The following is an 18,652-nucleotide window of genomic DNA, read 5'->3' as shown; positions in this document are numbered from 1 at the left end:
GTATTAGTACTACTGTATGTTACTACTATTTGTTTCTTTTAAAATACATTGATCTTGTCATGAAAATAAGCCATATATGCTGGTATGGCAATACAACAAACTAATCATTGTTGTGAAAGAAAAGAAAGTGAGGACAGTGAGCTTGATACCTGTGAAAGTGGAATTCTCATGTTATCAGGTTTGAGAAGCAGTGAAATATCAGGGTTCAGACATGGGTTGTTGCTTAAATTTACAGTAATGAGGACGCATGTTTTATGGGTAGGCTCTATCTCACCTGCATGGGACCAAAGATTAGGCTATATAGGGCCTGAATGTTCCTTGTTGTATAGAGTATCAATCAATGGGCATCTGAATAAAATGTAGGTGTTTTTTCCTTCTTTATATGCTCAGTATTTACGAGTAATTATGTTTACATTTAATAATTTAGCAGACGCATTTATCCAAAGTGACTTACGAATGAGGAGAACAATAGAAGTAATCAAACCAACAATAGGGCAACAATATGCAAGAGCTTTGACTAGTCCCAGTTAGTCTAGCACAGTACACGTAGCAAGGCATTTTTAATATATAATAGATATATAGTAAGCGTTAGTATTGGGTCAAGTGTTGACAACAAAAAATATGCGTCTTCAGTCGTTTCTAGAAAATGGCTAAAAACTCAGCAGCTCGGGTTGAATTAGGCAGATCATTCCACCAGCATGGAAAAGTCAAAGTAAATGCCTGTGAAAGTAATTTTGTGCCTCTTTGGGATGGCACCAAAAGGCGCCGTTCACGCCACAAGCTTCTGGAGGGCACGTAAGTCTGAAGTAGTGAGTTTAAGTATAGGGGTCCAGAGCCAGTGCTTGTTATGTAGGCAAACATCAGTGCCTTGAATTTGAAGCGAGCGGCAATTGGCAACCAGTGCAAGTTTATGAAGAGAGGTGTGACGTGCGCTCTCTTTGGCTTGTTAAAGACCACTCTTGCTGCAGCATTCTGGATCAGTTGCAGGGGTTTAACAGTACATGCTAGAAGGCCTGCCAAGAGATCATTACAATAGTCTAGTCTGGATAGAACAAGTGTTTGGACAGGGAGTTGTGTAGTCTGTTCCAATATGAAGGGCCTGATCTTCCTAATATTATATAAGGCAAATTGAGTTGATTGACAAACCTATCTGAATGGAGAACTTGTGATGAAGTGTTGGGTTGGCTGAGACCACAAGCAGTTCTGTCTTCACAAGGTTGAATTGAGCTGAGGCACCCAGTAACTAGATGTTGGGACTTAAGACAGCTCACCCTTCCACAACACCCTGAAGGAGCTATCTGAGAGGTAAGACTTGAACCATTGGAGTGTGGTTCCTGAGATGCCCTTTGTTATGAGGGTTGACAGGGGGATCTGGTGGTTAACTGTGTCAAAAGCAGCAGACAGATCCAGCAAGATGTGTACTGAAGATTTGGAATCTGCTCTTGCCAGTCACCAAGCTTCACAGATTGGTTGTTGTCCAGGAGGTTGTTCTGTGTAAGAAAGGTAGAGAATTGGTTGAACACGTAGGGCGATCTGTAGTTTTCTAAAAGTGCTGGATTTAGAGAGGGTTTCTAAAGCAGTAGGATTATTCGAGCCTGCTTAAATGCTGTGGGAATGGTACCAGTGTGGAAAGAAGTGTTGATGATGTAAGTGAGTGCAGGTACAACTGAAGAAGAAATGGCTTGAAGGAGATGAGTGGGGGTAGGATCAAGCAGACAGGATGTAGGGTGATTGTAAAGGATGAGTTTGGAGACTTCTGCCTCCAAGAGCGGAGAGAAGGAGGGGAGAATGTGTGTGTTTGCTATTAAGATGTCAGTTTGTGGTGTGGAAAATTGGCCGCTGATGGCTGTTGTTTAATTTATGAAGAATGAACACGTTATTATACTATATGTGCATTAAAAGCCTGATGTATCAGATATGTGCCAGATAAATCAAGCGCTAGTTCTGGCAGGTCACGTCAGTCAAGCTTGCATCAGCTGACTCTTAGTTGATCCACGTCTACCTAGCAATACAACGTCTATCACAGCATCCCCGTTGCTCAGGAGCTAATTACCCTCCTCCATCCCCAGTTCCTCCTCTTGTCCAGTCAGGATTGGCCTTCTAAAATTCCTCTTTGAATCAGACTCATTTTTCTTGAATAAGGTTACATTAAATCATTGAAGATTAATATTATCTGCTATACTTGAATATTGGTTCTGTTCTGTTTACCCTGAGGGGAGTTGTTGCTGCTCTTATCCATGCTAAGCTGCATGGATGGGCAGGGAGTTCTTACCCAGAACAGGACCATACCGCCAATCCAAACTGTATGCTAATTGTCAATCATCTTTGACGATAGTGATCCTAACAGAAATGTTGAATTTAAGGAGATGCATGATGCAGAGAAATCACAGGCAGTACTGGCAATACAGGCAAAACAATGAGTATACGCAAGGAAATAGACACGTTAACACCACTTAGCACGACACAAGAACTGACAAAAGCCTGAAAAGGACAGGGAGTATATACACAGGGTTAACAAGGGAACTTAATGATAGACAGATTAACATAATCATTAACTAAGGAAACTAACTAGGACACGCTAAAGACTAAACTGAAAGGGTAAACATGAAAACAAGACAAAGGAATAAAAACACAACTAACAAGACATAATCCTGATAATATAATACTCAACAAAAACACATTATACAAAAACTTTTTTAAAATTAAAAAAATTGTCTTCAATAATCTGTTCCATAAGAATAAAATTGTTTTTCCTAACTATTTTTAAATGTCAGGTTTTACAGGGTTAAATTATACCAAATCATAATAAATTACCTAGCAAAAAATGTGGAATCATTTGTACAGGTTTTTTTTTTTTTACACATTTCAACACCAAAATGTGTGTAGATGGGGGCTTAGATTTAATGCACCATTGCTCTAACACTGGAGAATCATGTGTCCATCTCAACAGCCAGAGGCTGTATTTCCTTTATTCTCAGAGTAACAAAAGACAATAGCTTGACAGCTTGAGTCTGTCTCTCACATAAAGCTTTTGCACCCCTGACCTGGACCCTAATGCATCTGCACAGTACACAATACATGGCATGCTGTTGATGTCAATGTGCATAATTTCCATGTGATTTATATTCTTGAATCTATGTCAGCCTCTGGTTTTAGGAAATAGTTAATTTGACTTTCGAACTTTTGAGTAAGGCAACAGATAGTGCCAAGTATAAATATAATTTCACTTGGTGCTGATGCAAACACAGTACAAAGCAAGGGTGTAAAATGTACAATGAAATTGTTATGTGTCACCTTTGAAGTAACCAGACTCCCTTATAACCTGCAAGCTATCAATAGGCTCGTTTGAGATGCCAGACACCTCACGTTGAATACAGTTGAGGAGAAGTTTAGCTAGAAGCTGTCACGATTCATGGATTCATTGACTCGCCCTCGCTATGTGAGTGCGTGTTGTATGAATGGGCACGGCTCATCAGCACGGCTCGTTATCACTGATGAGCTGATCAGCACCAGCTGTTCTGAATGAGAATGTCCTGTATATTGTTTGTCACCTCGTCTTGTCTTTGTCAGATGGTTGTGGAGGTTCACGGGCTCAGCTCACAGTCTTTTCTCCTCGCTCCAGTTCCTGTGTTCCTGTTCTGTGATTCATCTGCCTGTTCTGAGGATCGGACGCTAGTTCCTGTGTTCCTGTTCTGTGATTCATCTGCCTGTTCTGAGGATCATTTGCGGATCGTCCGTTTGCTGTCTGCCCACTGAGTCCTGCGTTGCCAAGCCTGTTATTCTGCTATCTGTCTGCCTTCTGAACCTGCACTACCGCTATACTTTTGTGTTAATAAACACCAGTATTCACTTGCTATTGAATCCTTGACTGTTCCTTTCGAGCCATGACAGAACCATCTGACCAGACCATGGATTCAGCGAGTGCAGCCAGTTTTGAGCAGATGTTTGCCGGTAACCACGCCCGCATGGATCGTCAGTATGAACAGATCGGTGCCTCGGGTTGGGCGATACAGGCTCTGGTAACGCAGGTGTCCGAGCTCACCTCTCAATTACAACGTCTGAGAGGTCCCACTGCGCCAGCACCGCCCCCGCCTGTTCCCCCGGAAAATCCCAACATCAACCGACCGGAGCCGCGCATCCCCACCCCCGAGAGGTATTCAGGAGAACCTAATATGTGTCGAACCTTTTTAACCAAATGTTCGATTTACTTCTCTCTTCAGCCTGTGACGTTTTCCTCCGAGGAGAGTAAAGTGGCACTAGTCATGACGCTGTTGTCTGGACGCGCGGCTCTGTGGGGAACAGCGGTGTGGCAAAATCAACACAGCTGCTGCTCCTCGTTCCAAGCACTCGAGCAGGAGATGATGCGCGTGTTCGACCGCGGGGTCGTCGGACGCGAGGCGGCCCGCCAACTTGCAGATCTCCGTCAGAACAACAACTCTGTTTCCGACTATTCCATCCAGTTCCGGATGTTGGCCGCCGAGTGCAAATGGAAGTGGGCGCAGTGGGACATGTTCCTGCATTGGTTGGCTGACCGTGTTCAGAAGGAGATTTACACACTGGATCTACCCAAGACTCTTGATGAACTGGTTGAACTGGCACTACGGGTCGATGCACGTCTACAACAGAGAGAGAATCGACCGTATCCGACCCCAGTGGTGGATTTCACGGAGTTTCCCGGGAGGAGAGAGAACACCGCCGTTCGAGAGGTCTGTGTCTCTACTGTGGAGAGGCCGGCCACTTCGTCTCCACCTGCCCTTTAAAAGGCCAAGCCCGGCGGTAGGACGGTCGGGCGGGATATCCATGACCAGACCCTCGAACGCCACCTTCCTCCCGGTGAGACTCCAGTGGGCAGACGCTCCTTCAACGGCCAGGCGCTGGTGGATTCGGGTGCGGAGGGCAATCTTATGGACTTTTCTTTGGCGTGCAAGCTTCACATCCCCATCACGGCCCTGGAACACACCATCACGATCCACACACTAAATGGACAGGAACTCCCGGGAATTACTCACGTCACTGGTCTCATCACACTCATCACCTCGGGTAACCACTCTGAGAGGGTCTCACTCTACCTCACCCAGTCACCTCAAGCTCCCATTGTCCTGGGTCATCCGTGGTTGGCTAAACACGGACCCAGGATAGAGTGGGGTCAGAACTCTGTATCCGGTTGGAGTGATCTATGTTATGCCTCATGTCTTTCGTCTGCTGTTACGTCTGTTTCTTGTTCTGTGTTGCAGGAGGAGCCAGTGAATCTGTCTAACGTGCCACCGGAGTACCTCGACCTGAAGGAAGTGTTCAGTAAGTCCCGGGCTGCTTCTCTTCCTCCGCATCGTCCCTATGACTGTGCTATAGATTTACTTCCAGGTACGTCTACCTAAGGGCAAGTTATATTCGCTTTCTGCTCCAGAAAGGGAGGCTATGGAGAAATATATTTCTGATTCTCTAGCAACGGGTTCATCCACCCTTCCTCTTCTCCAGCGGGGGCGGGATTCTTTTTTGTGGGGAAGAAGGATGGTTCTCTGCGACCTTGTATCGATTACCGGGGGTTGAACAGCATCACGGTAAAGAATACTTATCCTTTGCCGTTGATGTCTTCAGCTTTCGAGAGGTTGCAGGGAGCATCAGTCTTCACAAAATTGGATTTACGTAATGCATATCATTTGGTTCGCATCAGGAAGGGGGATGAGTGGAAGACCGCGTTCAACACCCCCAGGGGGCACTTTGAATACTTGGTTATGCCGTTCGGCCTTTCCAACTCCCCAGCGGTCTTCCAGGCACTCGTCAATGACGTGTTGAGAGACATGGTAGATCAGTTCATATATGTTTACCTGGATGACATATTGATTTTTTCTTCGTCTCTCCAGGAGCACGTTCAACACGTCAGACGAGTGCTCCAAAGGTTACTAGAGAATGGGCTTTTTGTCAAGGCGGAGAAATGCGATTTTCATGCACAGTCTGTTCCTTTCCTAGGGTACATCGTTTCGTCTGAGGGAATACGGATGGACCCTGAGAAGGTTAAGGCTGTGGTGGAGTGGCCAAGTCCAGATTCCCGTAAGGCCCTACAGAGGTTTCTGGGGTTCGCCAACTTCTACCGGCGTTTTATTCGCAACTTCAGCCAACTAGCCGCGCCTCTGACTGCCTTGACCTCCCCCAGAACGGCGTTCAGGTGGTCAGACACAGCTGAGGCTGTGTTTGCTAAACTGAAAGGCCGCTTCGTTTCAGCCCTCATCCTTATTGCCCCTGATCCATCACGTAAGTTTGTGGTGGAGGTCGATGCGTCAGAGGTGGGGGTAGGAGCAGTGCTGTCCCAGCGTTCTCCCACAGACGACAAGATGCATCCCTGCGCGTTTTTGTCCCGTCGTTTATCGCCTGCTGAACGTAACTACGACATTGGTAACAGAGAGTTGTTGGCAGTAAAGTTAGCGTTGGAAGAATGGCGTCATTGGTTAGAAGGGTCGGGGGTACCTTTTATCATCTGGACCGATCACAAGAACCTGGAATATATCAGAACCACCAAAAGATTGAACTCCAGGCAGGCTCGGTGGGCACTTTTTTTCGGTCGTTCTGATTTTTCTCTCTCGTACCGCCCGGGTTCCAAAAACATCAAACCCGACTCTTTATCGCGTATTTTTGACCGTTCCGAACGCCCGTCTACTCCCGAGAGCATTTTACCTGAGACCCTATTTGTCTCCACACTCACATGGGAGGTCGAGTCGAAGGTCAAGTCGGCCTTAGAAGGGGTAACGCCTCCGTCCGGTCGTTTTGACCGTGGTGGACCGGTTCTCGAAGGCGGCTCATTTTATTCCCTTGCCCAAATTACCCTCAGCCAAGGAGACAGCGTTGACCATTGTTGAACACGTCTTTCGCTTACATGGCCTCCCGATAGACGTGGTTTCTGACAGGAACCCAGTTTGTGTCCAAATTTTGGCGAGAGTTTTGTAAGTTACTGGGAGCGACTGTCAGTCTGTCCTCAGGGTTTCACCCCCAGAGCAATGGTCAAACCGAGAGAGCCAACCAAGATTTGGAAAGGGTGTTACGATGTTTGGTCTCCAAGAATCCTTCCTCCTGGAGTCAGCAACTTTCAATGGTGGAGTACGCACACAATACGTTGCCAGTGTCGTCCACGGGCCTATCTCCGTTTGAGTGTAGTGTAGGTTACCAGCCACCAATTTTTCCCAGTCTGGAATCCGAAGTCGCGGTCCCCTCTGCTCACGCCTTCGTCCAGAGGTGTCACCGCACCGTGAGACTACTCCAGGTGGGGGCGCGCACCAAGGCTAAAGCCGATCGCCTCCGGTCTAAGCCTCCCGTATACGTCGTTGGTCAAAAGGTGTGGCTTTCAACCAGGAACATTCCTCTCCACTCCGTTTCTAATAAACTTGCTCCCAAATTCATTGGCCCGTTTACTGTCACCAAAATCATTAGTCCGGTGGCAGTCCGCCTAAACCTTCCTCCAGCGTACAGGAGAATTCATCCCGTCTTTCATGTGTCTAAAATAAAGCCCGTTTTTCGTTCTCACATTAATCCGCCTGCCCCGGTTCCCCCCCCCCGCCGCGACTCGTAGATGGGGAACCTACATATTCGGTTAATCGTATACTGGACTCAAGACGGAGGGGACGCGGTTTCCAGTACTTGGTGGACTGGGAAGGTTACGGTCCGGAGGAGAGAAGTTGGGTTCCTGCTAGGGACATCCTGGACATCCATCCTCCCTTATCGATGATTACAATCGACAGGTAAGGGTGTCTGGGAACGCCAGGCGGCGTTCCTAGGAGGGGGGGGTACTGTCACGATTCATAGATTCATTGACTCGCCCTCGCTATGTGAGTGCGTGTTGTATGAATGGGCACGGCTCATCAGCACGGCTCGTTATCGTTGATGAGCTGATCAGCGCCAGCTGTTCTGAATGAGAATGTCCTATATATTGTTTGTCACCTCGTCTTGTCTTTGTCAGATGGTTGTGGAGGTTCACGGGCTCAGCTCACAGTCTTTTCTCCTCGCTCCAGTTCCTGTGTTCCTGTTCTGTGATTCATCCGCCTGTTCTGAGGATCGGACGCTAGTTCCTGTGTTCCTGTTCTGTGATTCATCTGCCTGTTCTGAGGATCGTTTGCGGATCGTCCGTTTGCTGTCTGCCCACTGAGTCCTGCGTTGCCGAGCCTGTTATTCTGCTATCTGTCTGCCTTCTGAACCTGCACTACCGCTATACTTTTGTGTTAATAAACACCAGTATTCACTTGCTATTGAATCCTTGACTGTTCCTTTCGAGCCATGACAGAAGCATTCCAAATTATCTCTGTGGACCGGCAGTCTACAGTATGTAAGCAAATGCAAACATTGTGTTCTTTACTGTTGATGTATGTAATATTGCTGCTCGGAGTGAAACGGCTTCTCAAACAAGAAAAAAAAAGTCAACGGACTTGATTTCTTCTATCAAAAATTGATTGGATCGTTGATATTTGCTATTGCTGTGACCTCATGTGACAGTTTGTATTTTGATTCAAGATTACGAGGGCAAATTGATGTTTTTAAAAAAATATGGATGTGCACGGATAATTCCTTTATAAAAAATACCACAATATTCCATAATAAACAAGAATCGTCAATTTTGATTTCATGCTGACTTTAAGTGTCTTTAACTACTATTTACTAACATTTAAATTAATTATTTGTATACAATACACTTGTGTATACGTTTTTACATTGTGTACTTATATTTAAAAAAAAAAGTGCATGTAATAACAACTGTAATTTTTTGTAATTACATCTATAATTACACTGTTGACCTCCCCTTAACCCAACCATAAATCTAACTATACCACCAAACCTGTTCCTAACCATAACCATATCCTACCTCAATAGCAGCAAAAGTGTTTTGCAACACAACATGAACACGAACAATAAGTACACTGTAGGCTACCTAACATTTTTGTTATGTAAGTGCATAGTAATTAAAGACACCTAATATAAAGTGTGACGTGACCATATTGGTCGTATGTATTTTGTCAGTGATAAAAGATAATGACTTACTATATTAATAGCCAAGTTATTTTCCATTAGCTAAATGAACCTTTCAGAGAGAGACAGAGAGAGAGAGACAGAGTGTGATGTGCACAATGAACTTTCTTGGCACTTGGACTTCAGTAGTAAGTGATGTGACTGCTAATGTAGGATTTATTATGTCATGGATAAGAAAGAGAGTGATGAATGGAAGCTTCTTACAGCATTTAATAATGCTGTGAATAAATGGCTGAGAAAAAATAAAATAAAATAAGTAACTTGTCAGTAACTGACAAGGACCCTTAACAGTCTATTTGACGCCTTTGTTCACAAGGTCTTTTTTTTTTCTATAATAAACACAAACAAGGGTGCATTCGGGTATACAGATATCAAATAAATACTTTGTAAAGCTCAGACATTTATTGATAGTGTTATTCAGAGATTATCTTATATTATTTACATACAATCTTACCTCAGTCAACAAAATCATAAAATGAGAAAACACCTTCTCACTTAAACTCCATTCTTGGAGCGCCCTCTTTTGGCAAAGCAACACATTACACAGCTGCAGAATTATCGGCTTCAAAATTCACGTTTGATGAATAACTGTATATAATTTATGTTGTAGATAAACGTTGACCAATGAGAAATTGCCAAAAATCATTGGAAATTTTTATTGGCCTACAATTTTACATTATGATTGAACAGCTCTGTTTTGACTCATTATTGATAAGACTGACAAATATTTTAGTGGAAATAAGAGTGGGATTCATGAAACTCCCCAGAGACAGAGAAGAGTTCAGTGTCAGTTTACTCGAAACCGATTCATTCAGAACGAATCATTCAGACCAGTTTTGTGAAATGATCAATGAAGAGTTCATTAAAAAGATCCGACTCAAAAGTACGATTCGTTCAAGTTAAGATAAACATCCGGTGCGCATGCGCAGATAGTCAGTGGGGGTGGGTTATTCGCGCGCGACTACAGGCATGCATGTGTCTCGTGGATTTTAGACCGACCGGTTCTCAGTGACAAAATTGGTACGTGTTGTCATCCTGTTCTGATGGGTTAAAGTCTGTCGCGCTGTGCATAAATAACTTACACTATAATATTTTCAGTCTCAAAGATGATTAGCTCAGCACTAAAGGGTTTAAATTGACCGCAGGAAAAGCAACAGGCAAATTTAACTCGAATCAGCTCCATGCATACTTGAACATTAGTAGGATTATATGCAAACAATATCAAGAGAGTACGAGATTTTGTTACCCATTAACAAGCAGACTTGGTCGTCGTTAGATGTGTATTAGAGCTGACATCGCGCTGTTAGACATTTGATTTGTAAATAAATGCAATTTACTCAGTGGGTTGCACTTTATTTTACAGTTTGAACACTTACGTGTACTTACAGTGTACTTACCCAAGAAAGTACTTGGTAATATAAGGCAACTAAGTTACATGGGTTAAGGTTAGGTTTAGGGGTAGGTTCAGAGTCAGTACCAAGTTATTGCAATTGTACATAGGCTAGTAATGTACATGAGGAACAGGACTGTAAAATACAGTGCTATCACTCAGTGTGTTACTGCACGTTTACAGTAAGTTTACTTTCATTAGAGCCAATAACTCCAAACTCCTTTGACTGTTCATGCTGTCTTGTAGAGACTTAAGTTTGGTCTATATTGTTTAATATTTATTGTTTAGTTATTAAAGACCCAAGAACAAGAAAATCACAGACCAATCTATATACTAAATTTAAATCTATTAACTATATATAAATTTCATTATAAAAATCAAACTAACAATTTGATTTACTTTGTGCTTCTTTACAGAATCACAATGTTCGTTCCAGTTTGGTAGCACTTTTGACGGTGCTGGAACCTGGAAGTTGAGCAAAGGTGAATGCTTCCACAGAAAAAAATGTTAGCTTGTAGCTATTTAACACATTGCTGTATCATTATGAAAGTGTCCTCTCAGCTCCCAGTAATAGTTAACACGGCGCATATCTTAGGATTTACTGGCTAGTGCAGTCGCTTGGTTGTTACCAGTCTGTGAGCTCTGTTAAACTGCTAAACCTTCAGCTATTAACTTGGACATTAACATTCCTTCTGCATTTTTACATAATTAAATAATTCAGCTTTATAGCATCAGTTGTATTGCTGTAACATGGTGGAAGTGATTATATGCAATGAAAGGACAGAGGATGGCAAGGAGGAAATGAAGACTGATGACAATGGACACACTGCGGAAAATGTGGCTCCCGAGTCAGTCATCTTTGAAACCAAGGAAGACCTGGAAACCCAAACGCAGAAGACCAGTTCATGGATATGGTCCGTTGTTTACCTTTGTTTCTATGGCTTCATGGTGCAGCTGAAGCCTGGAGAGCCCTTTATCACACCATACCTGCTCAGTACAGAGAAGAACTTCACCAGAGATCAGGTCTGGTGCTATTCTACTTTTATTCTAATCTTATTCTAGTTTGTGAAAAAACACTTAAAAAATATGAAATTGTTTGAGTGACTTTATTCAATCTGATAAAACATACTGTTTGTTTGTTTTCAATTTTGTAAACACTGAAACTTGAGAGACTGTTTACATACTCAGTATGTATTTATTTTGTTGCCAATACTTAGTTGATACACACTTATGATTGTGTAACTTGGTCTTAAAACTCCGACACAGCTGCTGGGTTCTGGCAAACCATGTGAATGTGGTCAGAGTTCACATTCCTCTACAGTGGGTCAGATTTGCTTTGAGGAAGGACCTAGATCATGCCCACTCATTAGAGTTATTAATTAACCACATAATGTCTTTTTTGTAAACACTTCTAAATCCTGAATTACAAAATGAATTTGTCTGAACTGTACTGAACTTATAAAGCTCTAACTGAATGTTTTTTTTAGTTTTTTTAAGTTCAGTGCCAATGATTTGACAAAAGCCATAACATTAGTCAACCACATGCAGAGAATATCTGTATGTGAATTTTCCACTGCAAAGTAGACCAAGTGCCATATTTTATCTGTTTACAGCCCAGTGTCTATGTCATAGATTAAGACACTTCTGTTTAGCCCAAGTTCTTTTTACATTATATTTTTTATTACATGTTCAAAATGTTTTACTAACTAAAAGAACACCCAAAAACTGTTGCATATGTCATACTTATGTATCTGATTAGACAAAAAAGGGACATTTTTTTCAGTCTGCTTGCTAAGGTGATTAAATGCATGTCTTGCATTAGGCAGACATTTGGTTTTTGTTTATTTGTTCAGAAAATATTTAGCCTGTCGCTGTGAAGTTTTGCCACAACTGTATATTAACAGTCATTACCCGTGTCAGTTAAATTTATAACTCAAACGAGTCGAATATAATTAAACTAGAAGTACACAAAGGCTGATGTTACATTTATTCTGTATAGGCTAATTGTAATAGTGGTATGCAATAAATGTAACCATAATGAAAAAGCTCCATAAATGTGAATTATTTTATATGAACATACTAATGTTATTAAATACAAAACGTGAACAAAAAGTTATTCAAGACTGCACTGAAGCGAGCTCAGCTGCAGTCTTCTTCTTGACAGTCAAAGTGACATTGAAACAATGTAGTTTCACAATCACTACATTGTGAAACTGCTGACTTGTAGGAAGACTGCTAATGTTAAGGGTACCATTTTTACGGGGCCATACTATTACATATCTGTAGATACATAAAACAACACAGTATGTGAACACACAGCAAGTAAGAAAAAGTCTGATGAGGAAAATACTTATTTAGAAATATTGTAAACCTCAAAGAGACACTTTTTAAATGTAAAAAATGTTTTTAATGTTTTTAAAAATCGACGCCTTGTCCACATTTTTAATATAACAATCAAATGTATTCTGGGATGCCATGTGCTCTCCATGTACACTACCCTCATCTCAGATGGCACATTCTCACTTTAACCCTGAGTCATTCTAAACCCTGGAAACCCTTGTTTCACACTGCTATTAATCATGCTAACAATTAATCATGGGTATAATTCGTAATCTGATGTTTCACACTGTAAACTCCTGGTGGTGGAGGTAAGTGCATTGTTTGTCTATTATGTTATTACTGATGTTACATTTTGAACATTAAAATATCCCTGCTCTCCCTCTACCCCATATAAGATGTAACAATGACTTTCTGATATCTTTTCAGGTTACCAATGAAATCACCCCGGTCCTCACATATTCCTATATGGCTGTGCTGGTGCCTGTGTTTCTGCTGACAGATTATCTACGCTACAAACCTGTGCTGATCCTTCAGAGCTTGAGTCATGTTTCCATTTGGCTCTTGCTGCTTTTGGGCTACTCGTTGCTGGAGATGCAGTTTATGGAGTTCTTTTACGGCATCACCATGGCTGCCCGTGTGGCATACTCCTCCTACATATTCTCGCTAGTACCAGCGAATGTTTACCAGCGTGTCGCCAGCTACTCCCGCTCAGCTGTGCTCATGGGAGTCTTCACAAGCTCTGTGCTGGGTCAGATGTGTTTGTCACTAGGGAATGTATCATACATGACGTTAAGCATGGTCTCTTTGGGGTTTGTCATTTTCGGGCTACTCTTGTCCTTCTGCTTGCCATGGCCGAAACGTAGCATGTTTTTCAATCAAGCCCGTCTAGAGAAGGAGAGGAAGGAAGCAGCTCAATCAGAATTGGCCAGAATTAATCCAGAAAAGAAGGTTGGCAGTGCGGCAGCACTGGGCAGTAGCCACAATTCCCTCTCCTGGGCAAATTCGGTGTTTGTTCAGATGTTGAAGGAGTTAAAGAATGTTGTGAAGGTCCCTAGTTTAAGGCTTTGGAGCTTGTGGTGGGTGTTCAACTCCACTGGTTACTATTTAGTTGTGTTTTATGTGCACATCCTGTGGAATAAAGTCTACCCTGCCATAGAAAACAAGCACGTCTACAATGGAGCGGTTGAAGCTGCCTCTACATTATTAGGTAAGACAGATTATATCTTGTTGTAGTTGCTATATTTGTTAAATTAAAACAACAACAAATAATCTCAACCACAGAATCAGTTTTTTTGTAAGTAGCATCCACTCTGATTTCTTAAAGGGATAGTTCACCCAAAAATTCAGTCATCATTTACTCACCCTCAAGTTGTTCCAAACCTGTATGAATTTATTTCTTCTGATGAACACAAAAGAAGATATTTTGAAGAATGTCAGTAACCAAACAGTGGATTGGCCCCATTGACTAACATAGGATGGAAAAACTAATACTATGAAAGTCAATGGGGTCCATCAACTGTTTGGTTTATCATTCAACACAATTTTTATTTTTGGGTGAACTATCCCTTTAAGCAAACAAATAAACATTTTGTTGGCGAGGGTACTGCTTACCAACTGTTGATTTATTTCAGTGTGGAAATAAATTTACTTACTTAAACACTGCTTACTTAAACCAGTGTTCAAAATTAAAGATGCACAATATATCAGTTATCAGCCTTCAAAACACTTTTTGATTTATTTTGTCATCATCTTACACAAAATTATTGGGATGGCAATAATTTATGGCAAAGATAAAAAAAAAAAGTCGGCATAAAATAAAAATTCACCCTATCTATTTCTTTATTAATTTTATTGATCTTATTGTGAACAATTCACCCATGCATGTGTTTTGATCTGATCATTTTAAATCAAAATGTCATATGATGTTATGCCTTACTTCTCCAATCATTTAGTATGTTTAAACCCAGGCCCTTTCTTACATTTGATTGCAAGTTTGCATTCAGATCTGCCTTCATGCAATTAACCGATGTATAGAATCAAGTCCCCATCCTACATGTTTTTTTTTTTTGGTAATCTGTTGAAAAACTGGTATATACGTCACAATATGAAATCAAAGATCTGTTGCTACTTCTGTTTCATCTCCACTTTAGCACTTATGCGTTTTGTTTTAAGAGGGCAAGTCATTGTGAGTTGCTGTGTGAGTGTAATGATGACAGCTCTGCATTTATGTGTAGTAGTACAACATGAGTTATGTTTATTTCTTAAAAGTACATCAAACTATGTATTTTCAATTGCATCGGGCGATAATTAAACCACTTTAGCTGACAAACTATAAAGTTTTAGATTTTTGTTTGTTGTAATTCTTTTTTTTTTTAAAACAAAATACTATGGATTTATAATAACAGACATTTATTAGTTATCGACCAATAAATCGGCCAATAATTATCTGCTTGCTTATACTAGCAATAATGTGTCATCAGAGTTCCCAACGCAAGTCATTGTGACCTACAGTTTTTTACTAGGATCTTGACGTTTGATCTTTTTCTGCATGAATCAAAATCCTAATTGAGGTTTACATGATACTTGATGGTTTACTATTTGGCGAGAACAAGCAAAGTTCATGTTCCTCAACCTTTGAGCTTGGGCATGACACATGCTTGGCAAACACAAACACAAAAACAACAACAACAAAAACATGTAAACCAGGATTCCTTATTCCTAGTGCTGGAAAGCCACTTCCCTGCTGAGTTTTTAGTTGATTCAGGTGCATTTAATCAGAGTTGGAGCTATAATCGACAGGAAAGCATCTCTCCATGACAAGGAATGAAGAACCCATGGTGTAAATGACACACAAGTTGAAAAATATTTGCAAACAGTTTTTCAGATTTTCATGCACTAATTTGGTCTTGGTGAGAATAGACATTTGTTAATCAGCATGATAATTATATGACAATCACACTTAATGTGCTCCATAGGTGCAATCGCGTCATTTGCAGCAGGCTATGTGAAAATTAGATGGAATCTGTGGTCTGAACTGGTGATTGGATTGATTACTGGGGCACAGGCCGGTCTACTGCTTCTCATGGGCATCACAGGAAATATCTGGGTTTGCTATGTGTCGTATGCCCTTTTCAGAGGCTTCTACCAGTTCCTTGTGCCTATTGCCATGTGAGTGATATTAAGCTATTTGTTTAATTTTATTATTAAATGTATGTAAAATATTTTTTCATGTGTTTTTTTGTTAAAAACCCACATTAAACAACGATGGTGCATATTGCATAAAATGTTTTGAATTGACTGAGGAGGAGATGAGTTGTATGCACCTGTAAAAACATTTATTTCACAGAGAGCAAGAACTTGAAGTTTGTTGTTGTTTGAAACGTGGAGCTATTGATGAAGCTAAAAGAAAAACACTAAGGAAATTAAACCATTTAAAGAAAATACACTTTTTTTTAACAATTATCCAGATGTCTGTTCTCTGCATTTTGTCCATAAATAATTCATTTTGTGTTTTTTCCTTTCAGTTTCCAGATTGCCTCCTCTCTCACTAAAGAATTGTGTGCTTTAGTGTTTGGAGTAAACACTTTTCTTGGAACAATTCTGAAGACGGTCATCACTATAATTGTGGTTGATAAGAGTGGATTGGGTTTGGATGTTCATTCTCAGGTGTGTACAAGGTTGACTTCTGTTAATAGTTACACACAGATAAACAGGACCAATACTAAATACTTAGGTCACTTTTTCAAAACTCTTCACACAGTTCCCTTTACTAACTTTCAGCTTGGCACATCAGTTGATTTCACAATCAAAATGCTCTAAAACTACCAAAACACTTCATACATGTCTCCAACAAACACACTTTGTCATAAACCATAAACAATGACCTTTAATCATTACACAATGATTTCTTTTGTAAAATAATTTCACAAAACAATAATGAAACCTCCCTACGGTTCAAAATACACTGCAGTATATGTTACATGGCCATTGTTTACATTACAATTCAAAATTATTCCTAAGTTTTCCCCCTTTTGTATAGAGGGTAATGAAATTGAAAGACAAACACCTGTGTAGGGGTACAGCTACTTTAAAATTATGTTTAAAGGGTTAGTTTACCCAAAATGGAACATTCTGTCAATACTCCTGCATGTCGTTCCAAAACCGTAAGACTTTCATTCATCTTTGGAACACAAATTAAGATATTTTTATTGAAATCTGAGAGCTTTCTGTTCCTCCATTTACAGTCCACACAACTACTTTAACGCTTCAAAAACCTCATAAAGATCGTAAAACTATAAATGATGAACAGATTGAATTTATTATTTTATTCACATATAAACATTGATCAGGAGTTTTGAAAAAGTGACCCAAGTATTGAGAAATGGGTCCTAGCGTTTAAAAAAAAAAGAAAAAAAGAAGAAATTACAGTAACATAATGCAGAATGATTTTGGCCTGATTCTGTTTCTCTCTTTCTCTTGCAGTTTTTTGTTTATTTCTTTTACTTCACTCTGTTGACTGTGATTTACCTGGGATGTAGTGCCTTTATCATCACGTCTCATTACCGCAATCAAAGATCAGGACAGGAGGCTACAGAAGTAGCCATAGCCACTGAACTTAGTCCCATGGCATCAGCTGCCAGTGACGGCACAACCACACATAATGGAGCCAGCATCAAGACATGAGATTATAAGGAATTGTGCCTACAAGTGGAGTTTCTCCATCTCTTTAACTGTTACTTCAAAATCAGAACATTTTATTATTTTAAGTATGAATAGTCCTGATTTCATCATTTTATAAACATAAAATTTAGTCCAATTGTTAGGAATAGCAATAGATTTTTTTTTTTAAACCTCATCAAAATGTAATTGTACATTTTCGGATCGAGATATTGTCAGATCTGGATGTCTTTTGTTGTTTGTCATGTTATAAAGTTATCTTTGTCAGGGTTAATAAAATAATTTTATAAGGAATGTTTGGAAGCCAAACATGGCAAGGATTACTCTATAACTTCAGAGTACAGTGATGCCAGTATTATTTGCAGCTAAATATTAAAGTTTAAATAATTACTATTGCACAACAGTTGTAATTCTGTTAATTGATTGGCCAAGCAGTTCCAGGCTGATATTTAGTATGTCCTTAGAATATGTGATCGGTATCCAGTGAAATCTAATTGGGGGAGTTAGAGGTGTGGAATTTTTGCCTCCAGTCTTTTCTTTTGCTCCAGAATCGCTCAGAAATGGGTTCTGCTCACCAGTACGCAGGAGTGGGAAATGGATAACCCATAGTGGAGCAAACGTGGAGTGACATGCATAGTTTGATACTTTAGTTCTTTTGGAAATATTTTTATTGACAAAGGAAAAATTATGCTAAGTAACTTGCCATGTTTTTCAATGTGAACATCTTTATAGAACCTGTATAAAAGAAATTTCGGTAACACTTTTTCACTAGTTAACTAAATTAGTTAACGAACTAAGAATGTCCAATACGTCTACAGCATTCGTTAATCTTAATTTAATGTTAATTTCAACAATGATGGTACTAATACATTATTAAAATCAAAAGCTGTATTTGTGAACATTAGTTAATGCACTGTGAACTAACATGAGCAAATAATGAACAGCTGGATTTTCATGAACTAACATTAACAAAAAATAATAAATACTGCAACAAGTGCTCATTGTTAGTTCATGTTAGTTTATACATTAATGTTAACAAATGAGACATTGTAAAGTGTTACCGAAATTTCACACAAACAAGATTGTATTGTACACAGGACACTTGCTTAGTTCTACTGTATTTTAAAATTGATACTACTGTTTTATATATATATATATATATTGTAGTGTGATCACATTTTAGGATCTCCAGACCATGTATAATTACAAATAAATTGTTATTAAATTAAAAGTTTTAAG

At 40.2% G+C, this 18,652-nt stretch overlaps 1 protein-coding gene across 2 annotated transcripts; it reads left to right on the top strand.

Moving 5' to 3' along the window:
* Nucleotides 1-9,956: 9,956 nt before the first annotated feature.
* Nucleotides 9,957-18,640, top strand: slc19a1 (solute carrier family 19 member 1). Of its 2 annotated transcripts, none has more exons than XM_084128454.1 (7): nucleotides 9,957-10,026; nucleotides 10,813-10,878; nucleotides 11,118-11,419; nucleotides 13,163-13,943; nucleotides 15,712-15,904; nucleotides 16,261-16,402; nucleotides 17,219-18,640. In XM_084128454.1, exons 3-7 carry the CDS (start codon nucleotides 11,147-11,149, stop codon nucleotides 17,417-17,419), a joined length of 1,590 nt encoding a protein of 529 aa, XP_083984580.1. In that variant the 5' UTR covers nucleotides 9,957-10,026; nucleotides 10,813-10,878; nucleotides 11,118-11,146; the 3' UTR covers nucleotides 17,420-18,640. The 2 variants fall into 2 exon arrangements, with proteins under 2 accessions (XP_083984580.1, XP_083984581.1); XM_084128455.1 differs by having other exon boundaries at nucleotides 9,966-10,026; nucleotides 11,176-11,419.
* Nucleotides 18,641-18,652: the final 12 nt, after the last annotated feature.

This window comes from Abramis brama (assembly GCF_963993115.1).
Source record: "Abramis brama genome assembly, chromosome: 11".
NCBI classification, from domain to species: Eukaryota; Metazoa; Chordata; class Actinopteri; order Cypriniformes; family Leuciscidae; genus Abramis; species Abramis brama.
The sequence above is the reverse complement of the archived record's forward strand: the minus strand, read 5'-3'. Positions and strand labels throughout refer to the sequence as shown.